General features: G+C 57.1%; 3 protein-coding genes across 8 annotated transcripts; 2 read left to right on the top strand and 1 right to left on the bottom strand.

Annotated features, from left to right (window-relative positions):
- Positions 1–897: 897 nt before the first annotated feature.
- TMEM88B (transmembrane protein 88B) lies at positions 898–4,124 on the bottom strand. Its single transcript, XM_033114883.1, has 2 exons — positions 3,550–4,124; positions 898–2,537 (listed from the first exon to the last, which is right to left on the bottom strand). Exons 1-2 carry the CDS (start codon positions 3,823–3,825, stop codon positions 2,313–2,315), a joined length of 501 nt encoding a protein of 166 aa, XP_032970774.1. The 5' UTR covers positions 3,826–4,124; the 3' UTR covers positions 898–2,312.
- A 2,687-nt stretch (positions 4,125–6,811) lies between these two features.
- ANKRD65 (ankyrin repeat domain 65) lies at positions 6,812–12,793 on the top strand. 6 transcript variants are annotated; one of them, XM_033113498.1, is made up of 4 exons: positions 6,812–6,917; positions 7,088–7,308; positions 7,467–8,001; positions 8,565–12,793. In XM_033113498.1, exons 2-4 carry the CDS (start codon positions 7,088–7,090, stop codon positions 8,997–8,999), a joined length of 1,191 nt encoding a protein of 396 aa, XP_032969389.1. In that variant the 5' UTR covers positions 6,812–6,917; the 3' UTR covers positions 9,000–12,793. The 6 variants fall into 6 exon arrangements, 3 of the variants coding, with proteins under 3 accessions (XP_032969389.1, XP_032969388.1, XP_032969390.1); XR_004423795.1 differs by having other exon boundaries at positions 6,819–7,308; positions 8,565–10,058; positions 10,675–12,793; XR_004423794.1 differs by having other exon boundaries at positions 6,819–7,308; positions 8,565–10,090; positions 10,675–12,793.
- A 124-nt stretch (positions 12,794–12,917) lies between these two features.
- MRPL20 (mitochondrial ribosomal protein L20) lies at positions 12,918–15,787 on the top strand. The gene is made up of 4 exons (XM_033113504.1): positions 12,918–13,078; positions 13,176–13,286; positions 14,165–14,242; positions 15,377–15,787. The coding sequence occupies exons 1-4, from the start codon at positions 12,992–12,994 to the stop codon at positions 15,548–15,550; spliced, it is 450 nt and encodes a 149-aa protein (XP_032969395.1). The 5' UTR covers positions 12,918–12,991; the 3' UTR covers positions 15,551–15,787.
- Positions 15,788–16,185: the final 398 nt, after the last annotated feature.

Raw genomic sequence — 16,185 nt, 5'->3', positions numbered from 1 at the left:
AGATTTGTGGATCCAGATGGAGTCCTGCCCAGGCAGGAGAACAGAAGGGCTGGGAAAGTTGTGTGAATGACAGGCCTTGAGGGGGAGCCTGTGGCTGGAAGGCCAGGCCCCATCCCCCTTACCAGAAGCCTGTCCAGATGGTGACAGATAAGGAATACCACCTAGGACACATGAAGAACTGCGGCTCCTGTGCCACCCCCCGGGGCCCAGCGACCTATTTCTGGTCCTCTCTGGTAGGCCAGCCCCTGGCCTCCAGCATGCAGTTTCCGCTTTCCCTGACAGCTGGCTCTCTCAATGCAGACCCCTAGGCCCCTCCTGTGAGCCTCCCACAGCCGCCCACAGGTGTTCCTTTTGTGAGCGGGTGGGGCAGAGCTGAGGCTGAGGCAGGACTTCCCTGGGGCCTCCAGGCGGCCAGGGATGCTGCACAACACATAGGAACCCCGGGCGGGGCAGCTGAGCGACCCACCTCGGCTCCCCGCCCCCACCAGGCCCAGCTGTTGTTTTGATGACTCCGGGCCAGAAGGATCCTCAGGAGAGTCCTGATCCTCCAGCACTGGGCAGGAGGGAAGGAAGGCGGCCTTGGATCAGGGGAGCTATCCTTGGCAGCTGGGTGGCTGGCCAGGCCTGTCTGACTGGGAATGGCATCAGAGCTGGGCACAGTCGATTGGAAAACCCGGAGCATGCCTGCTGGGCCTGAGCCAGCCACACACCGGGCTCTGCTCAAGGCCACGGAGTGAGCCCTGACCTTGGTCCTACCCTGAACCCTGAACCCTGACCTTCAGGCACATCTGAGCCCGGACCCGGTGGGTCCCAGGCGGAGTCCTGAGAGCTAGATCCTTTACAAGGCCTTGTAGCTACCACTAGACTCTGGACCAATTATAAGCAGTACACATTTTAATACACCGCCAGGTTATAAGGAAGCAAATATCTCCAAGCCCCTTCCCCCCCAAATTAAACACTGAAAGTAGATAAATAAGCAGAAGAGTGAGCAGAAATGAAGATGACGCAAGAAAGCAGATAGGAAAGCAGCGGTTTCCTGGACACAGAGCTGGGAGCCACACCGCAGTCAGGGACCCCCGGGTGGCCACTGCACAGGGACTCCCAGGGCAGGACCTAATGGGGGACAGGCTGGCGGTAACTCACAGCCTCAGGATTTTCACATGTGTGGTCTGGCAATCAAAAATTAGCAATCATTCAAAGAAACAACATGCTATTAGTGAGAATCAGCAGAAACAACACAACAAACATAGACACCCAAAGACTAAGACGTTGGAATTGTTAGGCACAGAATATAAAAAAAATGCTGTGAATTGTTCAAGAAATTGAAGCTGGAATCCAAAAACCGAGCATGCCACCAAGTGACCATCAAAAATGCTCAGATTTGAAAAAGAAGCAAGTATAAGTTTTAAGTATACTATAATAATTTATAATTAAATGCATGAGTTAATCAGCAGATGAGTAGTGACCTGGAAGAGGGAGATGAAGGAAGTGTCCAGAATGCAGCAGAGACACAAGGAGATGGAAAATACGACAGATGAGCTGACATGGAGTTAAAAGAAAAAGGTGAAGCATTCCTTTAACAGGTGTTCCCCAAGAAAGCATCCATACAAAGAATGAGAGGCAGAATTTAAGAGATAATGGCTGAGACTTCTCCAGCACTGATGAAATATATGAATTCCTAGGAACGGGAAACACCACATAGACCAAATGGAGAATTAAGAACATATCCACAACGAGAAAGCTCAGAACGCGAAAGAAAAGAGACCTTAAAATTATCCAGAGACAACACACTGAGCCCTTACTCTGGTGAGCCCTGCAAGCCCTGAGTCTGCTGGCCACCACTGAGCTTCTAGAGATGCCTGCTCTGGTGGAGTGTGGAAGTCTCACCACTTCTGAACTCTCTGGAGGCCGGCTGACTGACCAGACATGGGGCCCACAGGGGCGGCTCTTTGTGTGGGAGCCGGAGCTCAGGGCAGCCGCAGTGGCAGAAGCCAAGAAGGCCACCTTTCGGAGCCTGGCCACATGCCCCTTCTCTGAGAGCCATTTCTCTTTCTAGGGGCTTCCCAGCCACTCAGCAGCAGGGGTGCCAGCGGGGGTGGGGAAGGGCCAACCCTGGTCCGGGAGAGTCCGGTGCCATCTCGTGGTCATTCCGAGCACTACGCACGAGCCCCGAGGCACGCACACGGTATTCCCGCCGGACCTGGACGCAGACCCCAAGCTCGCCGGTGGGGCCACCTTATGGGGGTCACGAGGGAAATTCGGGGGCCTTCCTGTATTTGGAGGTCTCGGGTCCTTTGGAGGGCCGCTGGGGGTCACAAACAGGAGCAGAGCTGCTCCTCCCCGTCGGGGTGGCGGCGGGGTACGGGTGTCCAAGTGGGGAGAGGCAGCAGCGGGCGGAGGCATCGGGCCAGGCGGGCGCGGGTGGCCGAAGCGAGTACCAGCAGTGGAGGCAGCGAGAGGAAGCCCAACACGATGAGCGTCGTGGAGCTGCGGTCCGAGAGCAGCGCGCGGCACGCGGGGTGGGGCGCCGGGTGAACCTGGGGGCAGGGCGGGCTGTTAAGAGGGCAGTGACCTGGGCGGGGCGGAACCAGGCAGCAGGTGGACTGAAGGACAGGGTGAGGCCAGGTGGGTGGTCAGGCGGAGCCTGGGAGAAGGTGGACTGGGTCACAGCGGGAGGTAACTTCTGGAGGGGTGGGGCCTGAGGTCCGGCGGAGTCAGGAGGCTGTCCCCCCCCCCCCCCCCCCCCCCCGCGCGCGCTGTTGTGGGTCTGGAATTTCTGAGCCTAGGATGGGAGATGGGGACCCAAACAGTAAATAGCCAGAGTAGGAGTCCCTTAAGGGGAGGTTTAAAATTCCCACCCTTCCCCGTTGCCCGACCCCCATTTCCTCCTCCCCCCAATACACTACTCTCCCATGGCCCTTCCCTATGCTGAGAGCTGACCTTCCACCCCAATCCGTGGGTGTCACCAGTTGATGTCACCTTCTCTTCAGCCTAGTTTTGGGTCCCCCTCCCCTGCCTTATGCCTACAGAAAGGGGACATGGGCGCCCATCTGCCTATACCCTCCCTGCCCCAGACCAAGCCACAACCCACTCCATCTGGGGAAACCCAGCCCAGGGCTAGAAGGGTCTGCCACAGGCTGTGTGTGTTTATGGGGGGTGGGGGATTAGGGGTGAAGAGGGGCTGTGGACTGGTGAAATCTGATAAACGCACACACCCTCTCTTCCTGGAACCCCCTCCTCTTCCCACCCTGCCCAGCTGTCCAGGCCCTGGTGGCCCCTGCCTGGTACAAGGCTGGGAGGCCTCAAGGGAGGAGAGAGAGAGCTGTCCCCTCCAGCAGCAAACAAAAGCCCTTCTTTTACTGCAGCTGGGTGGGGGAGGGGTTGGCAGAAGAAGGGCTCTCCAGGGAGGGGCATACATGTCTCTGAGGACCAAGGGGCCATGTCAGAAGGGGGCAGATTCACCGTCAGGCCCAGGACCCTGAACCCCCACAGGACCCCACTCCCCGGGGACCCCAGCCAGTGCCCCTGCCCATGGAGGGCTCAGCTCACCCTCGAGTGGCACAGGAACCCCAAATAGACGATGGCAGCTGCCGGCAGCAGCACCAGCAGGAACACGGTTGCAGGCAGCAGCAGGTGGAGCAGGAGTCCGGCCAGAATCTGACTGGGCAGCTGCAGGGTCCCAAGGCCTTGGGCAGCCAGGCCTGCCCACCCTGGAGACATCAGGACTGACGCCTGGAGGTCAGGAAGCCTTCGGGGCAGCATGGGTGCTGTGTCTGAAATGGTCCCTCCCTCATCCTCCTCTGTCTCCCTCTCCTGCTCACTCATGCTCTCTTGGGTGATGGGCCTGGTAGGCTCACAGCCGTAGTCAGATGGCAGGAGCAGGGCCCCCCCCGAGTCTGCCCTGGGTCCCTAGGTCAGACCCCTACTCAGACCCCAGCAAGTAGATAATGGACCCAGCTGGAGGGCAGGACCCTGGCCCAAGTAGGTCCAGCCCTGACCATCAGTCTCCAGGGCGACACCCCTGCCTCAGTTTCCCCCACTGCCAGGCTTGGCCTCTCTCTGCCAGGCGACTACAGCTCCGGCCCTGGCCAGTCTCCCTAGTCAGCTCTGTGTGCTCTGGTCAGCTGTCCCTAAGGCCTGGCACTGGGGCCCTCCTCCCTCCCGGTCCCGCCCTCCCCCCCCTTGCTGCTCCCCGACACAACAACTTCATTTCATAGGTCTTGACTCTTACAACTGCCCCATCAGTAGCTGCCACATAGAGATCACCACCCACCCCACTTGCCAGCCCTAGTCCCTGCTGGTCCCCTCATCCGAAACCTGGTCCTTCTGGGCCTCAGTAGAACAGGGAAGATGCCGGGTGCTTACATCCTAGGGCTGTTGGGAGGGCATGTGGGCAATGCATGTGAAACACTTTGTATGAGACCCGGCACACAGTAGGTAGAACTCAGTAACAGCAACTACTATGACAGGCATTCTTTGTGTCAGAATCTAATCCATCCTGAAAACAGTGGGAGCAAGTATTATTATTTCAAGTGGGGGAACAAAGCATTCCCCACTCCTCTAAAACCCCAACTAATTCCCCCCACTCTTCACACTGGCCAGACCCCCAGGGTTTCCTAGTATAACATACAGCATTTAGACACCACTGACATGACGAGTTGACACGTACGTTCACCAGTAGGTTGTCTGGGAGCTGAATAAAGAAGGCCACGTGGCGTCAGATACCAACACTTCCCCTCACACTTTCTCCACACTTCCCTTATCCCCTCCGACTTTTCTTCCAATATAGTCCAGGCCTCCCAGGCTCACCAAGTCCCTTCAGACACGTACAAATGGGGGACGATGACAGCGACAGTGCACATAAGCCTGACACAGGCCTGGTCAGGACAACGGCTGAGGCTCCAGGCAGCTCGTGCCACGCCCTGTGGCCCGACACACACAATTCAACCGTTTTCACTCACACACATATGCCAAGATCTCACAGTAGCTGCTTATTTCAGACAGTGAATTTGGGGTAAAAAATGTTGCAAATAGTAATGTTTGGGTAGAGAGTTCAGATGCAGCAAGGATGCAGGTCTTATCTCCTAAGCCCCAGCCCCTCTTCAGGTGACTCATTTAACACTCCTTGAGCTCCCACTGTGTGCTGCTGCTGTAGGCTCTGAGGACTCAGTGAGTGAGGCCTAAAGAGGCCTTGCCATGCAGGGGTGGCTGTGCTGGGGTCCTGACAGCCTTGCACGAATTCACAGAGGCCACGGAGCGAGCTGTAGCGTCCTAGGCCAGAGCAAACGCGGGAAGACAGGCACATGGCCGGCTCCCACTTCCTCTGCCTCCTGGAAGGCTGTCAGGAGTCCTTCCTGGGCTCCCCTAGCTCTGATGGCCCAGGGGACTTCCCACCGGCCCCAGGGCACAGCTGCAGCCCCACAAGGACCCTCAACCACAGGGCCCCTCCTGCTGCCTATTATCTGGCCCATTCTTTTCGGTGTCATCCTGTGGGACAGGGGACACAAAGCTGACATCTTTGCCGCCCTTGTTTTTTCCGGCTACTTGAGCAGTCATGTGTCTGAACCCACCCCAAGTGCTTGCTTCTTTACTGGCCAAAGCTGCCAGCCTATGTGACGTGCCCTCATGGAGCTTTCATTTTAGAAGAGGAAGGCAGACATTAAAAAAAAAAAAAAATAGATGCTTTCATGGAGGGATCAGTGCTAAGAAAAAAAAGAAAACAGGGTCACGGACAAGGCTGCTTCAGATTGGTGGTCAGGCTGGAGGGCCCCTCTGGGGAGGTGACATCTGAGCACAGTAACATTTGAGCACAGAGGCTTATGGGCTAGGGCCCCTGTGGCTTGGTGGTGGGATGGGGCCCCTGGGTGTCTTGCTTGGAGACACACTCTTTGGACATGGCACCTGGAAGGGCTGCTCTCTAGGGAGATGGGGGAAGGGACAAGGCTCTGTTGCCCCTGGAGGGAGGACAGGGCAGGACCCTCAGGACACCTCATCCCTGGCAACCCTGGGGGTGGGAGCAACAGCCTCAAAGCTGCACTGCTTCCGGGTGGACAGTCAGACACAAGAGGCAGCTGGAGGGGCCAGGCTGTAAGAATGGACACTTCCTCCTGTCAGGGCTCTGGACAGGTGGTCTTTCCCAGGGATTGGGGGATGGGAAGGCAGGGCCAGCCCCCCACCCCGCCGCCCTGCCCCAGGGCCCCACAATAAAGGTGACCCATCCTGCCAGCCTGGCTCAGCCCCCTTCCTGTGTCACCACTTCTGGATGTAGTTCAGGGCTCTGTCCCATCACAGGCTCAGCTGACTTGCCTCAACCTCTCAGGGGCTTTCTACCCCCAACCCCCTTACCCAGGTTGCTTGGCTTGGGAGGGAAGGGTCCTGCCTCATCCTGTTTACCTCCCAGCCTGGAATCAGGCCAGAGGCCAGGCTACAGCCCAGAGATGGTCTTAGCAGGAACAGGAGTGGGGTGAGGGGTGGTGCCTGAGGAAGGAACCCATGGGAAGGCATGTGGTGCCTGGGGGCAAGTCGAGGCACATCAGAGGCTGTGCTCCTTGGAGGTGCCGTGGCCCACAGGCATGCTCCTGCTTGTCTTGCTGTGTCTCCCTGGAGGGAGGCCAAGCCTTGGCCCTGGCAGTTGGCAGGAGGACCAGTGGGGCAGGGGCTGTGGCCCCCACGCAGTGTGTCTCCTTGAGTTGCCGGGTAAACAGTGTGGGGAAGTGGCCCTTATCCTGGCCCAGGAGGCAGCAGTGGGCAGCTCTGCTCCACCCCTCCCCCACCTTCCCCCCCCCCCCACCAAAACCCACAAACACAGTCAGCTGCAGCTCCAGCCTTCCAGCCCTGCAGGAGCAGACACCTCCACCTCCACCTCCACACCTTCAAGGAGTTTCTAGAGAGGGCCTCCTGGCTCTGGCTGGGTCAGGGTTAGCATGGGGAGGACCCCCGGCCAGAGGACAGAGTCCCCGGGCGGGGTCCCTCTGGGGGTAACTGAGAGTCAAGCCTCAGTGGTGACCTGGTTCCCCTTGGGGAGATGGGGGGCCTCCATGTTGGCCAGGGGCCTCCAGCATCCATGCAGGATTCCTGCTCTTCTCAGATGAACTCTGGGAGCTCAGAACCAGAGAAGCAGCACCCAACAGAGGCAGGGGCGGAGGAGGAACTCAGGTGGATGGAGCTGGGCTCTGAGGAGACCCTGGGAGCAGCGACAGAGGGGCCGGGTGCCCCACGGGCCTGGGGACGCCTGCTGCAGGCCGTGTGGAGGGGTCACCTGGGCCTCACAACACAGATGCTGCGGCAAGGGGCCAGTGTGGAGGAGAGGTGAGCCCCAGGGCAGCACGGGGTCTCTTTACCAAAGTGGAGGTGTCAGGGGTCGGTTCACTGAGCAGGGGGGCAGGGCCCTCCTCACCCGCGGGCAGGACGGGGGTCTCATCCTCGGGGCGCCCCACCCTCGCCCACACAACCGTCACCCCCGGCAGGGACCACGCGGGTAGGACCCCGCTCCACCTGGCCGTGCTGCGCGGCCACGTACCCCTGGTGCGGCTCCTGCTACAGCGCGGGGCCCCGGTGGGGGCCGCCGACCACGCGGGGCGCACGCCGCTGCACGAGGCCGCCTGGCAGGGCCACTCGCAGGTGGCGGAGCTGTTGCTGCTGCGCGGAGCCCCCGCCGGGGCGCGCACCGGGGACGGCCTCACGCCGCTGCACTGGGCAGCCGCGCTGGGTCGCACGCTGTTGGCCGGGCGCCTGCTGAGCACGCCGGGCCCCGGCCCCGCGGTGGCGGACGTCCGTGGATGGACGGCGGCGCACTGGGCGGCCGTGGGCGGCCGGCTGCCGGTGCTCGAGCTGCTAGCGGCGGGCGGCTGCGCGGACCTGGACGGAGCCCTGCTCGTGGCGGCCGCGGCCGGGCGCTCGGCGGCGCTGTGTCTCCTCCTGGCGTGCGGCGCGCGGGCGGACGCCCGGGACGGCGCGGGGGCCACCGCGCTCGGCGTCGCTGCGGGTTTGGGCCGCCGGCAGGTACGTCCGGGCCAAGCCCCGAAGTGACCGGGTGGGTGGAGGGGACGGTCCTCGCTCCCGGGGCTGCACGGTCCCACCCCAGCCTCGGGCAAGCTGTGGAGGAGCCTGCACTGTCCGCCCAAAGCTGGATGACACGGGGTGGGGCCGACCGACAGGGGCCTCAGTGCAGCCCAGACCCTTTCTTTACCGCTCTCGGAAGCCTGGGGAAGAAGCCTGGCATTCCGGACTTTATTTTGGTGGTCGGTAGCAACAAGTATTTACTGAGCACCAGGCGTGTGCTTGAGCCCAGCCAGCCTCCAGACAGGGGAAAGGGATAGCAAGCGGCTGCAAATCTTGGATTTGATCTGAGGCCGATTAGCGGGAGAAATGGAAGTCTCTAAGCAGAGCCACTCCAGGCTGCCATAGATGCTGGCTCATTTACCAAATGGGGAAGCAGTGTGGAGAAAGAGGCTGTTAGGTGACACAGGCCTGATGAGGTCTGGGTCAGGCAAATGGCCAGGTGGCCCCAGCCCTTCACCAACCTGGGCCAGGGCTGGTCTCTGCCTTGTCCCCCCCTCTTCCAGGATATGGAGGTGCTGCTGGACCATGGGGCAGACCCAAGCCTCAAGGACAGGCATAGCCGCTCTGCACTCCACAGGGCTGCCGCTGCTGGACACCTGCTTGCTGTCCAGTTACTGGCAGCCTGGGGAGCTGAGGTGGATGCTGGAGACTCATTGGGCCTAACACCCCTGCACCACGCTGCCCGGGGAGGCCACGTGGACGTTGCCAGCCACCTCCTGGACAGGGGTGCGCAGGTCAACGCGGCTGGGTGGCTCCACAAGACACCACTGCACGTCGCCAGGGAGCGTGGCCACGGCCCCACGGTAGAGCTTTTGCTGAGCAGAGGGGCCAGCCACACCCAGATAATGCCGTGGGGTGAGGTGGCCCAGGACCTGGTGCCCGAGGGGGGCCTGCCCCAGGCACTGCCTGCCCTTTGCGGAGAGCGGAAGGACTGCTAGGGATACCAGCCCCAGGGCTGAGTTGGCAGGGCCAGAGCAGGACAGGTGGCTCCTGGCTCTCACAACTTTGGGAGTGTGCCAGGCTCCTCTCTTCTGGACTGAGGCCACCTGCCTGGGTGGAGGGGAGAACAGCTGAGAGCTTCCTGGAGGAGAAGGGGGCAAATGGCTTGAGGCCCAGTAATGGGCCTATGGCCAGATCTGGGGAGGCCCCACAGATTCCCAGGGGCACCTCAGCCCTGCACTCTACTGACTGAGTTGTGGCCACAGATTTAACCAAAACCTGATGGTCTCTCATTTGTACACCATGGAGGTGTCACCCTTAGCTACTGTTTCTGTACATGGCGGTGTTCTGTGTTTTCTTAGATTCAGTACTTATCTGTTTGAACCCATTAGTTACAGGGCCAAACTAGTGGCCACAGTTATTCACATGTCCCCTAGCTCCAGAGCCTACACTCTGAGCCTGCTCTCACACACCCAGCTGAATCACCAGGCCAGCAACCAGACAGCCAGACAGGCCTATACAGCAAGGCCTGCTGGGATTACTGAACTAGCCAGTCCTCAGTGGTCCCCCTGCCCTGCCTTGTCTTTCCTGCCAGAACCCCAATAAGGCTCTGTCCTGAGCTTTGCCCTCCTCGCTCCTGCCTCCTTGCTGACACTGGTCCCTCTGTGGCCCTGTGGGGCCTGGTGTGCCCCTCCCCTCGGGAAATGTCAAATGTAAAAATCTTCTTCCAATGGCATCAGTCTCTCCCTGTCGTCACTCAGCTGTGTCCATAAATGAAAAACCCCGTGGTACAATCGAATCAGGAACCGTTGTCTGACTGCCCATCTCTGTATCTTCGTAGAAAACCATTGCCATTTTTCAATTTAAAAGTATAGTTTTTCTGAAATAACAGCTTTACAGGACAGATTTCACCTTTCAAAAGAGAATTGTCATGCCAAATTCTGCCCGGGGCAATGGGACAGCCTGTTGGACTTATGGAGCCCACCAACTGCAGAGCGGACTGGACCTGGGAAAGGGAACACGGAGACACCAGTGAGATGGTGGCCGTAGCAGTGGAGGTGGGAGAAGCAGACAGCATTGGGATGAGTCTGTGCCTAGAGCCCTCTGGATTCACTGATGGGCTGGACATGGGGACCAGGGGAAAGGGAGAAATAACAGTGACTCCTAGGGAGGTGTGTGCCCGAGGTGAAGGGTAGGTGGTGGACCTCCCATTACGATGGGGAGAGCAGATGCACTGGGATGAGAATGGGAGAAAGAAGGGGGCTGGGGGGGGACATTTTTGTGATCCTCAGAGGAAGGATGGTTTTTAAGCTACAGAATGGACCTACACCCAGCCAGCTGGCACAGCCTGCGGGCTCTCCCTTCAGTGCACACCCAGAGCTCTGCCGCCTCTCACCCCCCACTGCATCTGCTACGGTCCAAGCCACCACCAGCTTGGCCTGAGTGTTGCCACCAGTCTCACTGGTCTTCCTGCTCGAACCCTTGCATCCCTACGGTCCGCTCTCAAAACAGTAGCTGCTATCTTATTTAATAAGTTGGATGACACTACTGTGCTGCTCAGAATCCCCCCAATGGCTCCCTCTCATGGAGCAAGAACCAAACGTGTATAGACTTGTTCACAGAGGCCCTAGTGAGTTCACCGTCTGTGAGCTTCTTCGTGTTCCTCCCATACAGGGCTGCAGTCTGTGTCTCCGCTCTGACACTGAATTGACTTTTGTGACTATTTGGCCACCAGCATACTGTCAAAGCAATGCTGTGTGACTTTCCACGATGGGCCAAGAAAGCGACACGCTTCCACAGTGCCTTGTCCTCTAGCCACCAGGTCAGTCTGACTGCCCTAAAACTGCCATGCTGTGGGCAAGGCCGCATGCAGCGATGGTCACTGGAACGTCGACATCCTTGCACGACCTTCAGGGCCCTACACATCCTCACCAACTTCCCACTCTGGCCTCCAACATGCTGAGATCCAGGGCCCTGACCCTGGGACCCTCACTCGCTCCACTCCCATCACGGTGGCATTTTCGCCGTTCTTGATTACACCAGGTGGCTAGTGCCTCAGGCCTCTGCACTCGCTGATCCCTCTGCTGGGCATACTCTTCCCTCAGGTGTGTGCCTGGCTTGGTCAGTCGCTTCCTTCTTGACTCAAACGTCATCCTCAGTGCACTCTTCTAACGCTGTTAAAGACTGCACCACCCTCCACCCCACAAAAGGGAAGCTCTTCTCTAAGTAGAATGCCAACAAATACAGAAAGAATGATGGAGTTAGAGTCAACAAAGGATGCTCAAATGAATGAGTCCAGATTGGATGAGGAAAAGCACACTTATCTCAAAGTGTGGTGCCACGGACAGGTGGGCGCTGCTCAGATAGCTACTCAATATCCGCTTGTCATTTAGCTTCAAGTCTGCTGCAGCATTTCTGCATTCTTTTCTGGCAGCCCCAGACATTGGTCCAGCACAGCAAAGGTACTGGGGCCTGGCCAGGCCCACCCAACACCACACTTCTCTGATAGGCGGTCTTTGCTCCAGAATTATTGGTTTAGCCATCCCATCTGAGACCCTCCCTGCCCAATTCCTCTTCTTCCTTTGCTGAGCTGCGCCCTCCACAACTAAGATTGAAAGAACAACTTGACTTGGAAAAAGTCCTGGAAGTACACACTGTTCCCCAATAAAGTCTTATTCCCCTTCCCCAATAAAAAATCTCTTAAAGTATTAATAAGAATGAGTCTGGGAGCTAATAAGAATAGGTTTAAAGGTTAACCACTTAGCTCTGAATCCCCGGCCAGCACTACACCTGCAGACTAACAAACACCAGGACAATTTACAGAGGAAGCCAACTGCAACAATATTTCTCAGAAGGGGCCAGCCACAATGGTAAACAACTGCAAGATGACTAGCCCCTGGCATCCTGCTTAGAAAAATATAAAACCCCCGCTAAACAGAAACCCGTGGCAGCTGTCTACTTTAGACTCTGCCCCTGGCAACTCCTCTGCCGGTGTTCTCTCTCCTTACTACTACCTGCAGCAGCTATCTTTAGACACTGTCACGGGCATTCTCTCCCTCTGACATTTACCAAAAGTTTCCTTACTGTCTTACTTTTCTGAGTCTTGTGAAACCTTCACATTCTGCAAATGACCAGTGATCATTCTACGCCAACACAGGCTAGACAGCAGTCTTGCTTTAATGTTAAATTTTCTGACTTTAATCAGTGTACTATGGGTTCTGACAGAATGTCCTGTTCTTAGGAAATACACAGTTCAGTATTTAGATGTCTCCAACATTTCAAACGGTCCAGAAAAACTCCATAGAGAGAAGGATTAAAAAATGGAGCAAAATGTAAACCGTTGATGTATTTGGGTAAAGCATATTGGGGAATTCCTTGAACTTAGTCTTCCAAGTTTTCTGCAATTTAAAATTATATCCAAATAAAAAATTACAAAGAAACTGCACACTTCATTTCTGTGTTTGTTGTAAAATACCCATAATATAAAATTTACCAATATAAGCATTTTAAAGGGTACAATTCAGTGCCGTTTAGGACTTTCACAACCGTATGCAACCGTGACACTCTCCAGTTGCAGAACTTCTCATTACCCCGAAAGGAAACCGGTGCCCACTGGCACTACTCCCCAGCCCCCGCAGGCTTGATTTGCCTATTCTGTCAGTTCATGTGAAGGCACCGCCGGCCTTTGTGTCCTATTTCCCGCATGCGATGCATGTTCAAACAGCGGCGTCCTGCGTCGCTCATGGAACACAGATGTCCCCTATTTTGTTGACCCGCTAACTGTGTCTCTCCACTGCCCCTGTCGCACCCCTTCCACTCCACGCCCACATTCCCGGGCCGGTCTCGAACGAGCACGCGCAAGAGAGTGGAGCGGCGGCAGCGCTCAGGGCGCACGCGCGGAACCCCGGAAGTCTCCGGCAAGCCGCTGACCCGGAAGCGCTCGCGCGGCGCGGCGCGTGCGTCGTTCAGCGGAGACGCCGGCCCGGGCGCGATGGTCTTCCTCACGGCGCAGCTCTGGCTGCGGAGCCGCCTCACCGACCGCTATTGGCGGGTCCAGGAGGTGCTGAAGCACGCGCGGGTGAGTCGGCCGCGCACGCCCCGCGCCCCCTGCGCGCCGCGGCCCCGGTGGCCTGCGGGCTCCGCCGACCCTCCTCCTTTCCCGTTTCTTGACCCAGCACTTCCGGGGAAGGAAGAACCGGTGCTACAGGCTGGCCGTTAGAGCGGTGACGAGGGCGTTTGTGAAATGCACGAAAGCCCGGAGGCTGAAGAAGAGGAACATGAGGACGGTAAGCCGTTGTGAGCAGGGTCTGGTCAGCCCGAAAGTGCGTGCGAGCCGGTATGAGCAGGGCCTCCTGGCCCACGCGCGCTTGCTGGTACGGAGCGCAGAGGCGCTCGGTGGGGACCCTGGACAGCAGCCGCCTCTGTGGGGGCTCGTTAGAAATGCCGATTCTCAGGCCCCCTCCCGCATCGACCGAAGCAGAAACACTGGAGGTGGGGCCCAGCAACCTCTCTGAACAAACTTCTAGGAATTCTGATGCACGTTCAGATTGACAGTCCCTGAAGTAGGGGAAGAAAGGGGGCTTGAGTAAAGGATGGCTTAGGACAGTCCCCCTCTGACACCACCCCTCCGCCCATTGAACAGGTCATTCAGGAGCTTGGGCATCACTGACTCATCCTTCCAGACCTTTCCCTGTCTACCCACTAGCCATCATTTCCCTGCTGTGTTCAGACCTTTCCTGCACCTGGAACAGACCTTCTGCTCTCTGCAAGCCAGGTCTTCTGAGCCTGCTGGTCGCTCAGGATTGCTCAGGTTCCTGAAGCCTGCACCGTGGGTCGTGAGTCCCCACGTTCAAGCAGCACTCGCCTTGGTGGCTGTCGTAACTCACATGGGCCCTTGCCAGTCTGAGCTGTGTGCTGCAGTCTCTTGCTCATCCTCATAGTCCCTCTCAGTGCCCAGGAGTGTGGAGGTCATGCTTTATAGCACGTTCCTCCTCATGTAGAAGGAAGTTGGCGTCTGCGTGAAGAGCATCAGCCTCTGCTTGCTGCCGTTTGTACTGCAGGCCTGTTTGCCTGAGTCGGAAACACTATTTACTGTTACAGGAAAACCTTTTAGTTCAGTCTGAACCTTTGCTGGGAGGTCACATCTCAATGTTTCTTGTTTCAGCTCTGGATTAATCGAATTACAGCTGCCTCCCAAGAACACGGCCTGAAGTACCCAGCGTTCATCGTCAACCTAGTTAAGGTACGGTTGAGACACTGAGCGACTACGGACGCCGGTCCAGCTGGCTAGTCCAGCAGCATGGCAGCCAGTGTTGGCACGCTGACACTGCTTCCCTTCCCGGGGGTCGGGGGCTGACCGCACTGGCTCTGCCGTTGTCCTGCTGGTAGAATTGGAAATGGGGACGGGGTAACAGGACAGCAGCCCTGCTGTGTCCCGTCAGGGGGAGAAGGTAGGTAAACTTGGATTGAACTCTGAGGTTTAATTTCTGAGTTTTCACAAGAATAAGTTCTGGTGAAGCAGCAGATAAAGCAGAAACACATACAATCAAAAAGGAGGGGAAATGTTTTGTGGGGGACAGATTAAGCATGTGTCACAAAATTGTGGTTAACTTTTATGTGGTGATTATGCTGTTCCCTCTGCTCCTGTGTGTGTTTACATTTTCTCTTAAAAAGTTGATGGGAGTTGGTGGTGTTCTGCTTCTGCCTTGTACCAGACCCAGTCTTTGGTGTTTCACCAAGACCCTCAGGGTAAGCGGAGGTGTGACATCCCCATTTTACTGCTGGGGAACTGAGAGGACCTGCCTGGGTCGTGGAACAGCACCCACTCTCCCACCCAGCTGCATTTAACGATGGAGACCATCCGTCCACTCCTCGGTCTCAGTGTCCTGTTTTCTGTAGCTTCACTTGGTGGATGACTGACTTGTTTTGGCTCTTGTGGGAATTGGGAACGCCTGGTTTGTCCCCTGCTTGTGTCTTCTTTCATTGTTTGTAAACGGGAATTGGGATTTTGTTTTCCAAAGTGACTTAGCTGTCCTGATTGTGTCTGCGTGATGACTGTTAACCGTAAACGCGGTCCTCGGTTTCCTGGCATCAGGACTGGATGTCCTATGGACCTGCAGGGACACCCTCGCCTCCTTGTCCACATTTATCCTCCAGCGTCCTACTTGGATGGGATACACCACTCCCCTCCCCTTCTTTTCCCTCCTCTCCCCTCTCCTTCCCTCCCTGCTCCTCCTCCCTAAACAGATAAGGTGTCCTGGCAGGGCAGACTGTCCTCAAGGACTGCCCCCCAGAGGTGCTCAGGTTGATGCCTGAGTGCTCCTGAGCTTCAAGGAGATACATTTCTGATGCTGACACAGGCTGATTTTCTTCCCAGTGTCAGGTGGAGCTCAACAGGAAAGTGCTTGCTGATCTAGCCATCTATGAACCAAAGACTTTTAAATCTTTGGCTGCCTTGGCCAAAAGAAGGCGACAAGAAGGATTTGCTGCTGCCTTAGGGGACGGGAAGGAACCTGAAGGCATATTTTCCAGAGTGGCACAGTACCATTGAGGGGCACATTGACACCGCCAGCTGAGGGACTTAGGAAAAGGTTTTATCCCCCTGATGACTATAACTAAAATAGGGGCTAAAAGTTATTTGCCAAGAATATTGTTTGATTTGCACTTGTGCTAATTTACATTTCAGTAACAGGTATGAGAGAAAAGTCCTTTTTTTTCTTTCCAGCAATACCTCATGTAGATTATGCAAATAAAGCTCCTGTTGTGGTCTGTGTGCTTTGGCTTGAAATACACACCTTGGCTGCACTCTGCCTCCTATGCTGTCACCTGCAGCCACGTGGGAGAGGCTGCCAGGGTGAGGGGCCAGCTGAGCACATGGCTCCTCTCGGAACCTTAGATCCTCTCCTGCAAGTGGGATGTTTGCACCAGCACTCTGAGTCTGACCCTGGCTCCTCTCAGGGCTGTGTTGGCGGCCCGTCCAGCATCCAAGCCCCCAGCCCCACTCTGGCCCTACCGGGCCTTGACTTCACCCTCTACCCTTTCAGCCTTTCCAGCAGTGACCCTGGGGCTCAGCTCTTCAGCCATGCCCAGTGCCAGCCTCAGTTTCCCTGCTATCTGGTCCGTCTCAGCGTCACCCCGCAGGCTGGCTGCCCATCAGATTACCTAGCGAGGTCCCTCCCCCAGACA

This window comes from Rhinolophus ferrumequinum, chromosome 9, assembly GCF_004115265.2.
Source record: "Rhinolophus ferrumequinum isolate MPI-CBG mRhiFer1 chromosome 9, mRhiFer1_v1.p, whole genome shotgun sequence".
Lineage (NCBI taxonomy): Eukaryota > Metazoa > Chordata > Mammalia > Chiroptera > Rhinolophidae > Rhinolophus > Rhinolophus ferrumequinum.
This window is presented reverse-complemented; position numbering and strand designations above follow the sequence as displayed.

Coding starts and splice junctions, on each gene's coding strand:
- ANKRD65 (XM_033113497.1), top strand. CDS start 7,025: ATGGGGGGCCTCCATGTTGGCCAGGGGCCTCCAGCATCCATGCAGGAT. Junction 7,309..7,466: donor GGGGCCAGTGTGGAGGAGAG/GTGAGCCCCAGG, acceptor CACCCCCGGCAG/GGACCACGCGGGTAGGACCC. Junction 8,002..8,564: donor CGGGTTTGGGCCGCCGGCAG/GTACGTCCGGGC, acceptor CCCCTCTTCCAG/GATATGGAGGTGCTGCTGGA.
- TMEM88B (XM_033114883.1), bottom strand. CDS start 3,825: ATGAGTGAGCAGGAGAGGGAGACAGAGGAGGATGAGGGAGGGACCATT. Junction 2,538..3,549: donor GGTTCCTGTGCCACTCGAGG/GTGAGCTGAGCC, acceptor CCCTGCCCCCAG/GTTCACCCGGCGCCCCACCC.
- MRPL20 (XM_033113504.1), top strand. CDS start 12,992: ATGGTCTTCCTCACGGCGCAGCTCTGGCTGCGGAGCCGCCTCACCGAC. Junction 13,079..13,175: donor AGGTGCTGAAGCACGCGCGG/GTGAGTCGGCCG, acceptor TTCTTGACCCAG/CACTTCCGGGGAAGGAAGAA. Junction 14,243..15,376: donor TCATCGTCAACCTAGTTAAG/GTACGGTTGAGA, acceptor TTTTCTTCCCAG/TGTCAGGTGGAGCTCAACAG.